We start from the raw sequence: 19,038 nt of genomic DNA, 5'->3' as shown, positions 1-19,038 counted from the left end.
AGACCCACTATACCTTAAAAATACACTTTTATGACAAAACATTCGCATCTTTCCGAGAAATGCTTCAAGTCCATTATGTCAAAGGTCATGTCACAAACATGATTTAAATGCCACTACAACACATGAGCCATGTAGCATAGTGGTTAGCGCGTTAGTCTAAAAACAGTCTGATCCTTCGGTATTTTATCGCCGGGGTTCGAATCCCACGAATACCTAGAATAATTTTTTGAATGAAATTTTTTTAAGAAAATTATTTTTTCTGAGAATTTTTTTTCTCATAATTTCATAAATTTCAATAATGAGATGTAAATTTAAATACTCAATTTACATATCAAATGTGATTTCTTAATATCTGATGCTATAGGCATTCTGCCCGAGTATCCGCCCATCTTCTTAATCTATTATAGGTTTTTGACCTAAAGTCGCAAAATTATTCGACTTAAAAATGTCCAGATTTACTGTAGTTATCCTTTTTTTAACAGAAAATAAGATTTTAATCGGTGGTTCATGGTATAATATTTAGATAGATTTATAACTAAAATTGTGCTCATTTTTAGACTTAATGGTCTATTTTCTCCCCAGGACATTCACAATATATTATATTTGTTATTTTTGTCCATTGATAAAATTCAGACGGTTACATGTAATTAAATTTATTATCTAGAACCAGCATAAAACATATTACTGCTTAAAATAATTTAGTGTGCAGGCTGCATGTATAATAGGAATCCAAATTTTAAATTACTATAAATATTTCGAATGAGAAACCGTTCACGGTAGCTCAGTCGGTAGAGCGCTTGTTCCGTGATCGGGAGGTCATGAGTTCGTATCTCGGCTGCGACTTACCCGGTCGATAAAATGGGTAGCAACCGTTCCTTCGCCATGCGCTCGGCACTTTAAAGTGAAAGTTGCGGGTCGACCCCTTCTGATGAGACCTTAAAAACCGAGGCGTTGGCGCGATAAAGATCGGATCCCTCACTGCTCAATGGCCCTGAGTGCCGAGTAAAGGTCAAAATTTGAAGCCCTTCATCGGCATACGATGACGTTTCCGGTGTGTTCCCTGAATGGCTACTAGAATAAAACAACAAGTAATTATCACACTCAATTAAGGGGCCCTCTAAGGGGTACAGGTAGACTTACCTGTGTTTACCTGGATAAGCAATATTTTTTTTAAATCAGATACATTCATTCCATTTTATTTTAATTCAGAGGGTTTTCTATTTTCCGAAATATACTGAATAAAAAATAAATAAATATAAGTAGATAAAATAAAGATTTAAGAAAAATGATATTTTTACCGTACCTTTAATTTAATTTATTTCCCCAAACTATTAATAGTATTGATTGAGAACTTACAAATTATTATCCCCTTTTTGTGCTACATTTTCAAACTCTTTAAGATAAATTAACACAAGTGGGGTTTTTTTTTCTTAAAATAATATAGATATTTATGTATGATAAATAAAGTGTTTCTATAAAGTTTTGTTTAATTTATTTTATTCATCTTTCATTTTTAATTATCATAACATAGTGCAAAAATACAGCACATGTTGTATATTAAAATCTATTAATATCGATGAACTTACAAATTATTATTCCCATTTTGTGCTACATTTTCAAATTCTTTTAACACAAATGTTTTTTTTCTTATAATTATGTATGATAAATAAAGTGTTTCATAAAGTTATGTTTATTTTATTTTATTTATTTATCATTTTTAATTATCAGAACATTCTATTAATTCATCATTAAATACAGAAAAAGTTTATGAACTTCTTCACCTTGCATACTTATCCTTTAGTTGCGAAGAAATATATTGAGATGGACTAAATAATTTTTTAATATGTGTGAAAATAAAACTGTTACAGTGTTATTTCATATATATTGTGAAAATAAGTTCTGCTTATCAATAGAACTTCAAGATAATTAATAGTTTTTAATATGTTTTGTGCTTGTAAAATTATTTATGTAAAAAATATGTATACAAAATATTTATTCGAAATAATGCTTAAATTTCAAAAAGAAAAGAAATAAATATCAATTTTATTTTGTTTCAATTCTGGTAGATTATTCATACAGGTAACTCTACCTGTACCCCTTAGAGGGCCTCTTAATTGAGTGTGATAATTACTTGTTGTTTTATTCGAGTAGCCATTCGGGGAATAAACCACGTTTCCATATGAGTGAAAAATTTTCGAGAGGGACGTTAAACAATATACAATCAATCATTCAATCAATCGAATGAGAAAAATTGATCATTTTCTTTCAGAAAACCTTCTGCATCAAAAAATAGTTCACCTCTCAATGCATTCTGTATGGAATTTCATCAGTGGATTTTAATTGAATATAGTTTTATGAAATGCAGAATAGTCCAAATTTATTGTAAGAACTAAACATTATTAGAAATAGATAGGGGTCTAGATATAAACGTTGTAAGATGTAAAAATCAGATGACACATTCAACAGAGTTTAACTAATTATTTTCGTCTGACCTACTTTGAATGCAAGTGATTGTGTCGTCGGATATTAAACTTCCTTGCATATCAGTCGATTGCATTAGATATTTGTTGCAAGTATATTTTGTTATGCTGACAAATGTTGAAAAATATGCTTTATTTCTATTTTACGCAGTAAATTCAGGATTATAAAGCATCCTGAGATGGTTCCCATGGTTCCCAGGGAAACGTTTGTCTTCAGCAAATTCTAAAGTCCAATCCGATTCAAATGTCGTCCTGAAAAACACGTTAGATTTGTTAGTAGAAATTCTAATGCTGAATTCTTAAAAAAAAATCTTTTTGTTAAAAGTGCAACATATTTGAAAGAAATATTTTTTTTCATCCGTTTGCATATAACTAGTAGCCCTGTGGATTGATATTTAGAATTGCAAATGCGCTTGCTCAATTTGGAATTACCGAAAAAAATCTACACGACTTGTGCTTACGGAACTCATACCCATACTATGTGTTCCTAATAGAAGGATTGCTTAATGACTCACATTCTGTGATTATAGATACGACCTCTGTACAAAGTAGGGATCTTGAAGTGTTTTACAGTACCGATCAGACCCAACTTGACACCAAAGCAGTCCCAGAAAGCAGTCCCCGGGACTGCTTTGGGACTGCTCTGGGACCGCTGTGGGACTGCTCTGGGACCGCTATGGGACTGCTCTGGGACTGCTATGAAAAGCAGTCCCAGCAGTCCCAGCTGCCCCCGGGACTGCTTTCTGGGACTGCTTTGTTCCATCCTGTGTGAGAAAGATTCTGAGTGAAATGATAGCTCCGCCCCCATGTGTATTCTGAATTTGCAGGCTCCCTGTTGTTTTGTTTACTTGCAGTAGAGAGGAGTTTAAACTGTTTAAAAAGCAATGTTTTCTTATAATATTTTAATAACTTGAGATTACATGTATTATAGTTAATTTATAGTTTTAGGGACTGTATATTTACACAAATGTAATATAGAATATTTTTAAAAATGAAGTTGTTAAATAAGGCAGTCAGGAGGAGATTTTTATTTCTAAAATAAACTTCAGGTTCATGAGAAAAAATATCTACATGTAGGTTTATTTTATTATCAAATCTAAAATTAAATACTCAAAATTTGCATTTGGCAACTCTCAAATAAAAATTTAACAATTGATTTTATGACATGAAATAAAATTATGCCACCATTCTTCCGTAACATAAGCAATGAAAAAAATTTTACGGGAATTTACAGATGAATTAGTTTTTAATCTATAAATATGTTATTAAGGTCAAGATCTAGTAAATAACTTGAGACTAATTTTTGGTGCTAGATTCATTATGACGTCATAATCAATTTCATTTTTCTTTTCCCGTACTTTACGGCTTTAGCAGAATTATGTACAAAATAGGGTATTTTCATGTCAATCAATTTGAAATCATATGAAAAGTAAAGCGGATACCTATATTAAATTTGATATTGATTTATAGAAGAGGCCACGGACATACTAATTACCATTTTCTGAGAGAATGTAGGCAATCTGGATACATTTCCGTTGCCGAATACGAAAAAAACTCCCATATTCATGACTGATTTTCTTAATTTTTCATTGGAAATGACAGTTTAAAAAATGGTTTTTCATCTTTTTTACTGACAAATTATGCCCCGAAACACCTTATTTGACCAAGCTAAAGTTGTAAAGCATCAATAAAGGAATTTATTTCTCAAGTTTGATAAATCTGTAGGCACCTTTCATTTACTAGATCTTGACCTTAAAAGAGTAAATTTAAAAATAAATACTAGTAGATAAACAGTTGAAAATACCAGTAATTGTGATTTATTTCTTTTTTGTTTTGCTTTTGTTTACCAGCTGGCCGATAATGTGTATGAATAAAATGGTATAAACACCTGCAGTTTCAATCGCCTTTGGGCAGAAAATCAATCATGCATGTTATTTGGGCACGCGTACCAGTGTTACACGTCATTGAACATGCTGCTCAATTAACAATGACCCTAATTTCAATCTATGTAAAAATAGTAATGCAAAAAAAAGAGAAATGAAATGTGTATAAATTTCTTTCAAGATTAATTAATGTTGAACATAATCTTAGGATTTTATACTGGTCACTTATACAATTTACAAATCAAACAATAATTTTTAAATTAACATGTCAGTAAAGAATGATCAATACTTAAAAATATTACTTGGCAAAATAAGCAACGAATTTTTCAAAAGCTCTAATACTTTAAAAAAAAATGCCTTTAGAGTATCCCGATAGTAATGAAATCGGCCATGATCTATTATGATTAGATCTATTTAAAACTAAATCTGGTGAAATATAATTAATTCAATTTTAATTTTCTGTATAGAAAATAAATATAGGAGCCAGTATCAATCATAAAAAACCCCAAGATAATTGTGATTAAATATTCATGTTCAGTGTACCGTAATTCATTAATGTAGGTGTGGAAGCTTTCTTCCTTCAACAAATATTATTTCAAATTGTTTCAAATCTATGCGGGTACTGCTCCTACATGTAAACGACCTTCGCATTGTAAGGACACCTGGCATACTGCTCAAAAAAAAATTCAGCTTCCTTTTATAGTTCCATTGTTTATTGGAAATCTCATTTCTGAGTTAGCCCCGCCCATTTAAATTAATAAACCCCGCCCACTGGGACTGCTTTCTGGGACCGCTGGGACTGCTGGGACTGCTCTGGGACTGCTGTGTGACTGCTCTGGGACCGCTGTGGGACTGCTCTGGGACCGCTGCGGGACTGCTTCAGCAGTCCCAGAAAGCAGTCCCCGGGACTGCTCTGGGACTGCTTTGTGTCAGGTTGGGTCTGATCGGTACTGTAAAACACTTCAAGATCCCTACTTTGTACAGAGGTCGTATCTTTAATCACAGAATGTGAGTCATTAAGCAATACTTCAGTGCCTCATTGTATATTATAGAAGATAAGAGGTTTATATATCATATATATGTTATTGTTATGTGTGTCTTTTATTTTATCTTTGTTTCTTTGTTTTATATAGAACATTTGCACATCCTGCTTCAATTCTAAGGTAGGCAATGTTATAATATCAAAGCATTTTATTTATCATAGTAAGAAATACCTAAAGAATTATTTCAATTTATTTATATATTTTTTTATTGTATTCAAAACTATAAATGCTATCCAAGTTCTTTGTACTTCATTCCTGTAATATCTATATTGTTGATATAATTATAATTACTCTTCACGTGTTTTGACGTGTTTCTGTCTTTAACACAGCATATGTTAGGAACCATTGTGTGCGTTGTCTTTTGGGCAAATATAACTAGAAATAAAGACACAATTTACTGATAAAATTCTCTCTCTCTCTCTCTCTCTCTCTCTCTCTCTCTCTCTCTCTCTCTCTCTCTCTCTCTCTCTCTCTCTCTTGAAATTATGCGAACATCCATTCATTTTATCTTTTTAGCTCTCCCGAACCAAAACCTCAAATGAACGTTTCTGATCGAAAAGTGTCCAGCTTACGTCTGTCTTGTTAACTTTTCACATTTTTGATTTCTCAAGAACAACCCTGCCAATTTTAACCAAACGTGTCAAAAGCCTCCTTGTGTAAAGGGGGTTTAAGTCTGCGCTCTCTTCAAAGAGGATGTAATTAAGAATTTAAAAAGAAAACGTAAGTGCTAGAGAGGTTGAAGCTTATGTAAAAGCATCATTACTAACATTTGATTCAAATTTTAATCGTTACAGTTTAACTTACCTGGTATAAAATCTTCACCTTCGGTAAAAAAAAAAATCAATTTTTCTTTAAGAAAAAAAAAACCAACAGGAGCACTATAAGTAAAATGGAAAAACAAGCCTCATTTGGTTGGTCAGAATCAAATTTATTCGGATGATGATCAACACAGAAAATGTAGACTTTCAGTTAATTTTTATAGAAAGATAGAACATATTAGAAAGATAGAAATAGCATGACAATAATAATATGAAAAAAAAATTAAAAAAATATTTTCTCGAAAAAACATATAAAAGGTATACTAGTTATAGGATAATTGCAAACATTACAAGTAAATGCAATTGATGATCGAGCTAGGGTAGAGCCAAGATCAAAATTTTAAACTGGTAAAAATAAAGTTATATCAAAAAGTATTTTCTAATGAAATATTTTGTCAAACCTTTCTTTGAAATGCATACATGATAGTACGATTTTTTTTTTATCATTGGACTTTCAGTAAGGCCTGGCATTACTTGACGCTACTTAATCAACGTCAATAAAACAGTGCCCTTGATTCTCACTGGTTAAGAAATTATTAGCAACATTACCAATTTAAGATTGTTGTTGACAACAATTTAATGACTAACGTGAGTCCCATCTTTGTCGTATGAAATGTTGTCATTGGTTTCATATTACACTCCCTGACATTTGCCCGAATTTCCTTCTTATGTATTTCTCATTCAAAAGTGGATGAAAAGCTGTGTACAGAATGTTTCCACTTAAGCATAGTGTCGTAGCCCCTTTTTTGGACCCCTCAAACTTTATCTAATTTACTCAAATCTTAATAATTTTTCACCTAACCGATATTTTGTTATCAGTTTGGTATATTACTTGAAAAAAATTTTCATTGAAAACGGCGCTTTAGTTTTATTTAAGGTAATTAAAAAAGCCCTCTAGTGGATGTTAATTCCGGAATGTTGCGCTTGTCCGAGTTGGGTATTAATTGTGTCACATTAATATTAGGAGTAGGCGGGGTATTTTATCGATCGATTGAAAAACATGTATAACTAGCCAGTTAAATGACTACACAATATACAGAAAAGTAAATACAAATAACTTCTTAAGCTTTACGCCAGGTTTTTTTTTTTGGGGGGGGGGGGGGGGGGGGGGGCGTGTTGGGGGAAATTGCGCGGGAATTTATTCCTTCCCCAAATCCAGGTTTTCCCTCAATTTTAGTCGTTTCTAGGTGAAAATTTAACACTTAAGATCGCTGACAATTAAAGGAAGCCTACAAGTTTGTAAATAAAAACGAAATAAAATACCATTGAAGAAAAAACTTCTTTTGTATTTTCAAAAAAAAATTAGTGCCGTATCGAATTTATTAAATATCTCAAGCATTTCAGGGTTAAACCATACTCTGTGTGCATATATCTTTTTGCAGTAAAAACACTTTGAGGAATGATGGTATTGCAACGATTGGGACTAAATCTCTTTGAAATTCTTTGACCCTCCAAACATGCCACCTAAATCCAAGGACTACAATAAATAAAATATCATTACATTTTGTCTAATTACCCTAAAAAAAAATACTAAGCCGAAAAAGAATTCGATGTTGATTATTTGAAAATGTACATATAACGGTATAAGTTGGTCGCTTTTCGATGCAATTTCATCAATCGGAGCTACAGCCACGTGATTTATTGATTTTTTTTTCTATTCACAAAGTTACCTGAGTCTACAAATCACGTGATATATTGGAATACTAAACAGGTCACAATGAGGTCAATGACATGTAAATACCCGTAAATAGCGAAGAAAACGGTCGGCGTTTTGTACCCCTAGCGCAGGCTTGCCCAAAATTTTCTATAAATATGTTGTATTTCCAACAGTTCTACACCTTCTGATCTTTTAAGAAATTTGGGCAAGAGTGCGCTCACCATGTATTCCAGCTTTAAAGATCGGAATAACTTTGAATAACAATGGAAATTCATGAATTGCAGTGACCCCTCTTACAAAACACAGCCTCGTTCTTTATTTTTACTTACTTTTACTTTCTGTAATTTTGCAAAGTTAACTTCGTAATATTTTAGAGTTATTAAGATGTTTACCTTTGAAGGTATTCTAGAAAGTGTTTGTGGCATTAGATCCCCTCTTGATAGATGCTAAGTTAAGTAACTGGACATGGGATAGTTTATGTAGTTTCTCTCCTCTTTATCTCTCTCTCTCATTTCTAAACCGCCACCCCTTAATCCTAAAAGGCGTTACTACGAAGGAGTATTCATTGCTTCTATGTAACCTACATAAAAGTTTAAAAACTACTTTGAAATATATACTCTGACTCATTTTTATGTTTACTAAATAGACAAATGCAGGGAAAAAAATTCAACACTCCACAATTTCGTGTTTCATATTCCCTACTTGTACAGAGTATGAAATGATACGAAAAACTTCGAACAGACACCATGCTACGGAAGCCCATGAAGGACCTATAAAATAATATTTTTGAATTCGATATAACGATTTGTCGAATTTGTAAAACGAATTTGATTCGTTTAAACTATTTCTCTAAATTTGTTATAACGATTTTAATCTGTTATCACAAATTTGTTGAAACCGTTATTATAACAAATTCTAGAAATTCTCAAAATGTTTATGAATCTCTAAAACATGAAAAACGACATTGCAAATTATTGTTTTACTTTTAAAATTAATTAAAAGTAAGCTACAGAGATAAACACTGTTAAACAAAACCCCGAAAATCATGTGCGTGACGTGCATGTACATTCGCCGACTAAACATTTATGTACGCTTTGAAAAATATTTATTTAATTGTAAAAAATATTTCTTTTTAATTATTTGAAAATTAAAAAAAATATCTTACCACAATTAGCAGCAAACAAGAATGATCTTCAGAAAAATATAGTAAAACATCTTAGTACGGTTTATCACAATAAGTCACGCTATTTGACGAGAACATAATATTGTACGACTTACTATATTGCTTATTTACAAGCCATAGTTAGTTCGTTCTACATTCAATTTTGTAAACTGCGCTTCATTCCTTTTATCTGGATTAAAAAATAAAATATAAATGAAATACTTGTTTCACAGATAACATTCCGATAAAAACTTACAAAACGAAATTTACACGTTTCTAAACTCACGTTCACGTACGATTAAAATCGCAAACGATTGCGTCTGTTACACGCACGATCTCGCACGTTACACGAACGATCACGCACGATGCACGAACGATTCTACACGATTGGTTTGTCAACAATAACGTTCCAGCCACTGTAACAGGTTAAAATCAAAACAACAATCTCTTAAATTTGTTATCACAAATTAAATTCGTTTAAACAAATTCTACAATTTCTTATAACAAATTAAATTCGTTTATACAAATTCAACAATCAGGCCTAAATATGAACCGATATTACGAATTGTCGAATTCGTTTCAACGAATTTAATTTATTATTAATAAATTAACGAATCCGTTGAAACGAATTCAATTTGTTATGACAAATTTCAGAATTTGTTGAAACGAGTTTAATACGTATTAACAAATTTTTGAATTCGTCATAACGAATTCAACAAATTTGTTATAACATATTAAATTCATTATAATGAATTCAAAGAAAATGATATAAAGAGTTAAATTCGTTATTTCAAATTTGGCAATTCGTTAAATCAAATTCAAAAATATTTTTGACAGGTCCTAAATGGGCTTCCGCGCTATGGAATTCTACTCGTTTGAGGTGTTACGAATATAGATGAGCTAGCACCCAATAAGAATCTAGAGCATCTTTTGAAAGACGCTTATTATATTAAGCCAGACTGTCACACCCTACTTAAATTCCAAGTATAAAAGAGAAATTTCTTATAGAATTTAGATTCATAAATCATAATACCAAGCCTCTAGTACATGTACATGTACTAAGTTGGCACAGATACAGAGATGTTTTTAAGTGATAATGACCAGGTTAGAGATCTTCTTTAAGAGTTTCAGGTAAGAGTTTTTGTGCATATTATATAAACACCCTCTTTATACAATGGTTCATTTCATAACTTTAACTTTTGTTATAAAAGGCTTTCTTAGGTGAGCTAGGGGGTCGTTTTATATTATTTAGATGGATTGGAATAAAACATTGATTCCTTTATGACCTTTGAGACTCGAAATTTATCAAAATATGCATGATTATAAAATTCATGGAAGTTACAAAAAAAATGTCATGCACAATTCCTCCAAAATTAGAATAGTAATACCAAGCAAGGTGTTAAAGGTGATCCTTCTGATCTATGGACATTTTTTAGAATGATGTACTGGTTGTTGTACACTTAAATAAAAGATATATTTTTTAAAACAGGCTATCTATGAAGGAAGATGTGGGCATTTGCTTTGTCAGAAATGTGTTCAAGATTTAAATGAGAAGCAAACGCCAGCTGAATGTAGTGTACGAAAGTGTTCGGAAATGCACGAGAGGCAAGACTTAATTGACTTACCGGTGAGATATTACATACATGTACGTATACGAGGGTTGTCCGGTAAATTCGTGGACAATGCAGTTTTTTTTTTTCGAAAACAATTGGAGCACTAAGCCGAAATTTCTAGCAATTATATATATATCATATTTGACATACATCATAATTTTTTTGATGAAATAAAGACAAAAAGGAAGATTTTATCATGCTTGAATGTGTACGGGAAACGGTGCACGACCAAGAAACGATGTTTAATTAGAAAAAAAAGGAGTATTTATTCGGAAAAAAAAATTAAAGAATGATTCTTCTCACAAAAACTATGTTTTTAAAAATTGATGAAATTTTCACAGAATCAAGAGGACAATATAGCACTAAGTGATGGTATCAGTAAGACTAATTTTGACCGTCAAGGTCATTATCTTTTACCTCGACATTAAGAATGAAAAAAAAACTCAGGTGACCTATTGCTATCCGTTTTTGTCCGTCGTCGTGCATCGTGCGACGTCCGTCTTCCGTCGTGCGTTAACATTTGAACAATTTCAGCTTCTTCTCTGCAACTGCTCAACCAATTTCAACCAAACACTTGTGGGTAAAGGGGAACAAAAATGTGAATTTCATGGTCTCTGCCCCCCCCCCCCCCGGGGGGCCTGAGGGGTGGGGCCAAAACCACTAAAACTAATGCAATCTTTAAAAATCTTCGTCTATACTCCTGGACTTCAAAATGTTGGTATGATTGTAATTAGCATTGAGTCTTCTACCAAAATTGTGAAATTCATGGCCCGAGGGTCATGGGTTGTAGTGCTAGGGCGGGGCTAAATAGATTATTATAGTGAAAATGCATTTTGTTTTAAAAAAAAAATTTTCTTCTCTTCTCTTGGGCATTAAAAAAACTAACCAAGTACAAAGTTATGTTGAATAAGACTGCCTCTACCAAATTGTGAATTTTATGGCCCTTGGGTCAGAGGTTCTGATGTTGGAGTGGGGCTATATTGGTTATACAGTCATGTATAGTTAAAATGAATTAATTCTTTGGAAATCTTCTTCTCTGCTCCTTGGTATTAAAGAAACAAAGTACATAGTTACAATGAGCGAAAATGCCTTTTCCAAAATTATGAATTTCATGGCCCCTGGGTCAGGGGTTATGGTGTTAGGGTAGGGCTGTATTGAATATATAGTGAAAATGCATTAATTCTTTAAAAATCTTCTCCTATGCTCTTAAGTATTAGATAAACTAGCCAAGTAAAGGATTATGATGAGGAAGGACGTTTCTTCCCAATTTGTGAATATCATGGCCCCAGGGTCAAGGGTTCTGGTGTTAGGGTGGGCTTATATTGATTATATAGTGAAAATGCATTAATTCTTTAAAAATCTTCTCCTATGCTCCTGGGTAATAAACCTATGAACTATGTACATAGTTATGATCATGAAGGATGCCTCTTCCCAATTTGTTAATTTCATGGACCCTGGGTCAGACGTTCTGGTGTTACATGTAGGGCGGGGTTACAATGATTATATAGTGAAAATGCATTACTTCTTTGCAAATTCTTTTTCTTTGCTCCTGGGTAATATGTCAATGATCAAGATACATATTTATGATGAGGAAATGTGCCTCTTCCAAAATGTTTCATTTCAGGACACCTTGGTTAGGGGTACCGCAGGGGATGGAGGTGGACATAGTCTGAAAATAAAGTAATACTTTGAAGTCTGCTCTTTGGTTTTAATCAACCATTTATGATGAAATAAAATTTAAAACTTGTGATAAAATTTCCAAAATTTTAAAATATGTGGGCCCGGGGTCTGTGGTTCCAGTGGGTTGGGGTCCACAACTGGACGTTATAAGGTGGAAATGCATTTTTTCTTCATTTCTCTTATCTATCTCTGGGTATAAATTAAGTAAAGAAATTAAGCATGCTAAGAGTATAGATATGATACATAATGGTGCCATGATCTTGCAAAATTGTGAATTTCATGGCTTTTGGTTTAAAACACGAACTACATTCAATTGATGGAAAGTTGTTAAATGATACTCAGGTGACCTATAAGACCCGTGGGCCTCTTGTTTAGGATAAATTAATTATTTGTATATGTGTCCTATATTTAAAATTTTCCAATTTTCATGTTTGGTAAAGAAGGCATATGGAGACACAAAGTGATACAAAAAAAAAATGACCGTTTATTCGGAGAGTTAAAAACACTTTTTATGGCTTTTTGGCTCAAATCTACTAAGTTTGGAAGATTCTTAAAGATAATATAATTGTAGTTTGTTAAAAAAAAATCATATTTATTTTATATCTTTTAAAACTTTAGTCCCCAATCATTGATATGAATATAACATTTGAAAAATCCTTTAAGTCTTTGATTGTTTAAAAATTATGACTAAATTTACTGTTCTTCAATAATTTTGAGAATATCAAAAGAGATTTTCATACGCCACCATTCCGCAAAAAATATAGTTCCTGCTATATTTTAAACTCAGTTTACCATATCTATTTAAAGTTGAACAATTGTGATGAGAAAAGATAAATATGATCTTTTAAATATCTTTCATCTAATTATAGAAGAGATATAAACAAATATACATGTACATTGAATATTTCATCTAGTCTGAAACCAGAGAAGAATCCTACCTTAAATAGATACGATTTGGAAAAAATATTATTTTTACTTGATTTCACAAATCATTTTGTCGACTATTCAAAAATTTCAAGTCATTTAATTCATTTTTGGCAATTTCTTAAGCATTCGAAATGAGAAAATGGTAAACACAACACACGAAAAATAGTAACGTTTGATGACGTTACGGCGCACCGGAGAGCAGTTCAGTTTGATTTAGCTGATGTAATAACACCTTCAGAGACTTAAAATGAATACAAAAATTTACAGATCTTAACTATAGAAATGAAATGGGAGTTTTCTTAGTGAAGTTGTTCTTGATCGAGTCTCTATGTACTAGTATAACACCAAATACGGAAAACGCTGTTTCTGTTGACCGTCAATATTAGAATGTCTTTTAATTAGTTGAACGAGGGTGGGAATATTGTACGTAAATTACAAATAAATCTTCAGAAGTTAGTTAGCACGTCAGTGCCAGTTTGTTTCCTCAACTGTTTAGGTAGACAAAAGTATGTGCATCAGTGAAAATACTTAATTTAAGTACGACATACCCAACTTTATTTTAGTGCAAAGATTAAACATAACGCTGTTTGGACACTTTGACGTCATCATCCGTGCACCGTAAGGCGATTCAATACATAACATTAAATCTCATAATTTGTTCATTTACATGTTTGCATATATCTATTTGAAAGTTGCTGTGTTTATTCAAAAAACAAGTACTAAAGAGTAATGAGATTTTCCTAACATAATGAAGATTTATTCATGCGAGACAACTTGTCAACGCTTTTACCGGACAACCTTCGTATTTAGATTTTTTTTTTGTTAAAAAGTGAATAAATCCTGCATTAAGAACATCGTTTACTCAAATATTAAAGTGGAACATATCCCCAGCCAGGCGATCTCATCGGAAGATTGAGGTTTCTAAATTCAGAAGATTTTTTTTTTTTTTTTTTTTTTTTTTGCATAAAAATGGTGTTTACGGCTCACTTTATCGTTAAGTAACATTCATATTTGTATCTTTTAAATTATGTTCTACGAACTTTATTTCCAAAAAATAATACGGATCTCAATTCTTAAATTACCAGTAGAAAGCTTGCAGAAGAATATGTTTTAAGATATATCCAAATCATATTCTATTTGTGTCTTTAACATTTTTAGTGAAGTTCTAAAATTCATGAAATTATAGTACAAAAAAAATTTCTGAAAAAAATTTTTCTCGACAGAAAAAAAATTTCACACTATTATTAAAACATAATTTAATTCGTCTGGTTTTTGTCGTAGCAATAAATTAAAAGTACATGTAAGTTTCCTTTAAGGGTACTTAACAAAAACAAAAATTTGATGAATGGATTGTTATATATTTGTTAGGTGATTTTGATTTAAAAGGACATAAATAATAAATCCCTAAAATATATAGAAATTGTAGGTTTTACTTGGTGCTTAGACTTTGTTCTATATATTTCTTTACAAAGTTCTGCACAATTTTTTAACCTTATGACACCATCTTATAGAATTCTCCCGATACACAAAGTAAGAATTATTCAGGTTACCAATAAAATGTAAATCTAGGAGGGAAATAGCTGAGATCTGAAAAAAAATTGTGCTATTTATCATTAAAACTAAAACAAAACACGATTCTTGAGAAATTATGGTATGAAATTATGTTCGTGATGTTGTTTTGACTAAAAGAATACTTTGGGCAGATGCGAAAGTGCAACTTCAGGTAAAGTGGGACATTGCACCGATATATTGATAGCAAAAAATATATTATTTTTGACAAACTTTCATAAATTGGGGCAAAGATTAACTCATATTGAAAAAAAAAAATGTTATATTATGTAATGCCTAGGTCTCATTTCCCGGCCGGTAGCCGTAGACCGGTGGTAATCAGTGGTAATCCGTGGTATTAACGATGCCCCAACATCGGTCAACATCGGTCTAGTAGTCCTTAAAGTATCAGTCACATTATTCAGCGATGGGTATACGATGGGCAACCAATTCTTTTTATGATAAAAATGGCGTGATTGCCGGCCAGACTTACAAAGGCCAAGCGATGCATTGCTAATCAAAAACCGATGTTTCAGGATAATCGACCGATGTATATTACATCGCTCTTACATTTGTGAACATCTTTTGTACATCGGTCGACTACAGGCCAATGTTTGGTCGAACATCGACCGATGATCGGCCGTTATCTGCTGAACACCACTCAACCACCCGAAGACCTCAGATTGAACGGAAATTGGACGATGCTCGGCCATACATCGGCTGATCCTTAAAACACGTGATAATGATGAGTTGCCGATGAGGAGCGATGTGAGGCATCGTTAGAGACATCGCTGAATATTAACCACGAATTATTTCCTACCGATGACCCCACCGATTCGCAAAATGGCCTTAGTCACCGTCCGATCACTAGTGGTGCCCGGCCGGCAACAACGCCATTTTCACCAAAAAACGCATCGGTTTCTCATCGTACACCCTATCGCTGGATAATGTGACTGATACTTTAGTGAACGACCAGCCTCTCTCTATCTAAATGAAGTAAATAATTATTTCATTTTTGCCCAGCGACCTTATTACATAATACCATAGTTTATCTTTATTACATATACCTAGTGCACCTTCTATTTTACGTTTTCATAGAACACATAGTGATACTTTTGTTTTCCTATAGCAAAACATGGATACTGTCATTCATTCCATATACTAAACAGTACCCTTATTAATCCCAACTCCTCTTATACCACGGAATAAGATTTAATTAAACTTTCACAGACTCTTGTTTACATAATGCCATCGACACTTTCTTTTTTACTCCTGATCGGACACTTATTTCGGATCTCCCAGTGCAAACATGGACTTTGCCATTATAATAATATTGGAGGCGGCGGTATTATTTAGTGAGCCCAGTGCTCATACATGTTCATGTAGACAGGAACTGTTGTTTAAGCAATGCATACATGAAATATATGTGTGTGCTGTTTAGATATCTGTCATAGAAGGATGGATTACTTATTGGTCAATTATTTAAATGAGCATGTAATTAATTTTGTACTCTATATTAATACATGTTCCAATTTTGCAGATATGGACAATTTTCAAGTTTCCAAGGTTTAGTGTCTGCATAGGAACATTCTGTAAACAAACGGTAAAATATTTTGCAAACGTTTTGTCCCTGAAAATTTTAAAAATTGCATTTTTATCAGCTTCAGATAGCTTGCAAATGGTCTACTTAACCGAATGATGGCTTATCCTTCATAGACATAACTATCAACAAAAAAAAATCTTTTTAGGCGGTCGTGGTCCTCAAACAATGTGCTCACGGGTATTGTTTTTCTTGCTTGGAGAAACTTTTGGAACAGAAGACAGAAGTTGGACCGTCGAATTTAGCATCAGTTAAATGCCATCGGTACTTTTGCAAAATAATGGTACCAACAACATCAATAAATCGATTTTTTGCAAAACTGAAGGACAAATGTTTCCGAGTAAGTATAACCTGTGCTTTTATTACTAGTTATGTAGAAGTAAATGTATCTTTTATTTTATAAATATTTGACATACCTTTTAGAAATAAGGTATCATTTGAAAATATCTAACAGGCTATAACTTCGGGAGCTAGTCAAAAAATAAAAAAAAGAAAAACTCTCGGACATAACAATGCTAATTGTTTTATTTTTCACCATAACCTTAATTTCTATTTTTATACAGACTGCAGTAGTGCTAGAAATAAGCCCAGTTGAGTGCAGCAAGTGTGAGGTTTATGACAGAAAAAACGTTTCAAAGGTTAGAAACTATTATTTTATGCGAATAATCATACGTGTGACCACAACACTATGTTCTTTTAAACATGTATTCTGGTATAGGGAACTTACATTTTACATTTTTTAAAATATTTTTCAAGGCAAGATTTCGAAATAGGTTTTGCTCCAACGAACATTCCTTCTGCATTGACTGCATAGTTTCCTCCATCTCACAAAGTTCCAGTACCACTCAATGCCTCAAAAATGAGATTGCGGATGATGAACAAGTTACTTGTCAATTTAATAGTGGATGCAAGAACACAACACCTGTCCGATGCTTTTATACAATTATAGATGTTGTAAAATATTCTAAAGCACTGGTACAGTATTTAATTTTATAACAATGCATTTTTCTGTATAAAATCAGTCTCATCTATCTATCATCTATTTCTTAATAATTTTTTTTTTTTAATTTTGTATTAGAAAAACTATGACTCTTTAGTTTTTGAAGCTTACCCAATTACATGTATTGTCATTGTAAATTCGACAAAATTTACAAAGCTTCCACATTTTATGAAATAAAATGCAGGATAAATACCCCAAAGAATTAATAACGTCTTACTATCAGGTGCATTCAAGAAAAAAAGAAAAAAAAATACTATCATGGTTGGTACGCCTTTTTTTATGATTTGCAATATTGGAATACATGTATTGGAATATTTTGAGATATGCATTTTATCACTAGATTTAAATATATTTATTCAAATTAACAAGAAGAATAAATAGCAGGCACAATTACATGTACATGTTCCTACTGACGTTCTCTCCATAGGTCAATTATGGCACAATTACAGCCACAAATACACATTGTACAAAATGTATGAAGCTGGTAGATATTAAAGAGGCTGGTGGGAGGCAGTCATTTTTCAGACTATTTTGATATTCTTTAAAAGAAGAGCTCCATATAAAGATATACAAAAATGCTTAAATTTTAAAACGAAAATATATAATGTTTTCTTTGCTAAATGCTAGTTGACAGCTTGATACCGTATCTCTAAAAATAAGTTAAATTTGGTGGTTAATTTGTTGACCCCACAGCCTCCTTAAGAACCCTCTCTACACTGCACACTTAAGAGTTTTGATTTTAAGATATTTTTTCTGCAATTAGAGTGATTTGCCCTTGGATCTTAACATGCATTCTCTGTAAGCACCAAAAAATCTTGGAAACGACATGTCTCCGATTTTGATGAAATTTGCACCACAGGTGCACCTTGGTACAAAACCAGCAAATATGGCGTTAGAAGTTTCCCACGTGCACCCGGTTGCCATGGAGACGGATCCATTGAATTTGACCATTTTCGGCCATTTTTGACCAAACAAAAGCATGAAAATTGAGGAAATATGAATGCATTTTTATCTTTATGTAGTGAACTCAAATATAAATCTTTGTATCACAAGAAAACATCAACTGTTAAAGAATACAGGGCATATAACCAGTTATTCCAGAATTGACCCCAATCTTAGAAAATGGTTCGGCAAAATAGCATAGTTTCTCAAAATGTGAAAAATGGAAAATTTGGCATTTTTTGAGAAATTTAAGGCTAAATAAAAAAAATTGTCTACGGAAATTTTTCAAATCATATGCGTGTCGTCAAACGTCAGTATTAGTAGTGTCCACTCATGAAAAAATTGGAGTGGGATCTCAATGCTATTTTTAGTAACATGTATCTAAAAATAGACATATTTCAGAAAAATCCGAAAAATGAAATTTGGGCAGAGTTTTAGATGTCATTGCTGGGTAATTATGAAATATACTGTAAAAGTCAATGTGCTAATGTCAGAGACTGGACACCAATAACTACCATGCATATTATTTTCAGGGATTTCCGTTTTCTATTTATAGCTTCAAATGCCTAAATATAGACATGTCTCATAAAATGATGAAAAATGTCAATTTTTCCTCATTTTGAAGCTCCACTGAATCATAAATAATAAAAATATGGATCTCTCCAATATTTCATCAATAAGAACA

General features: G+C 32.3%; 1 protein-coding gene across 1 annotated transcript in view; it reads left to right on the top strand.

The window, feature by feature from the left end:
* The window catches only part of LOC134240119 (uncharacterized), a gene marked incomplete at its 3' end in the record, with an annotated part of 32,293 nt that extends 14,907 nt beyond the window's left edge, over positions 1-17,386 (top strand). Inside the window, exons 4-9 of the mRNA XM_062722231.1 lie at positions 5,497-5,526; positions 10,533-10,670; positions 16,352-16,414; positions 16,560-16,751; positions 16,975-17,049; positions 17,168-17,386. Of these exons, the coding sequence (XP_062578215.1) occupies positions 5,497-5,526; positions 10,533-10,670; positions 16,352-16,414; positions 16,560-16,751; positions 16,975-17,049; positions 17,168-17,386 (717 nt within the window). The remainder of the gene's footprint in view (positions 1-5,496; positions 5,527-10,532; positions 10,671-16,351; positions 16,415-16,559; positions 16,752-16,974; positions 17,050-17,167) is intronic.
* Between the last annotated feature and the right edge of the window lie 1,652 nt (positions 17,387-19,038).

The sequence above is a fragment of the Saccostrea cucullata genome, unplaced genomic scaffold (assembly GCF_032062105.1).
Source record: "Saccostrea cucullata isolate Sc308-1 unplaced genomic scaffold, CSIRO_AGI_Scuc_v1 ctg3766, whole genome shotgun sequence".
Lineage (NCBI taxonomy): Eukaryota > Metazoa > Mollusca > Bivalvia > Ostreida > Ostreidae > Saccostrea > Saccostrea cuccullata.
The sequence above is the reverse complement of the archived record's forward strand: the minus strand, read 5'-3'. Positions and strand labels throughout refer to the sequence as shown.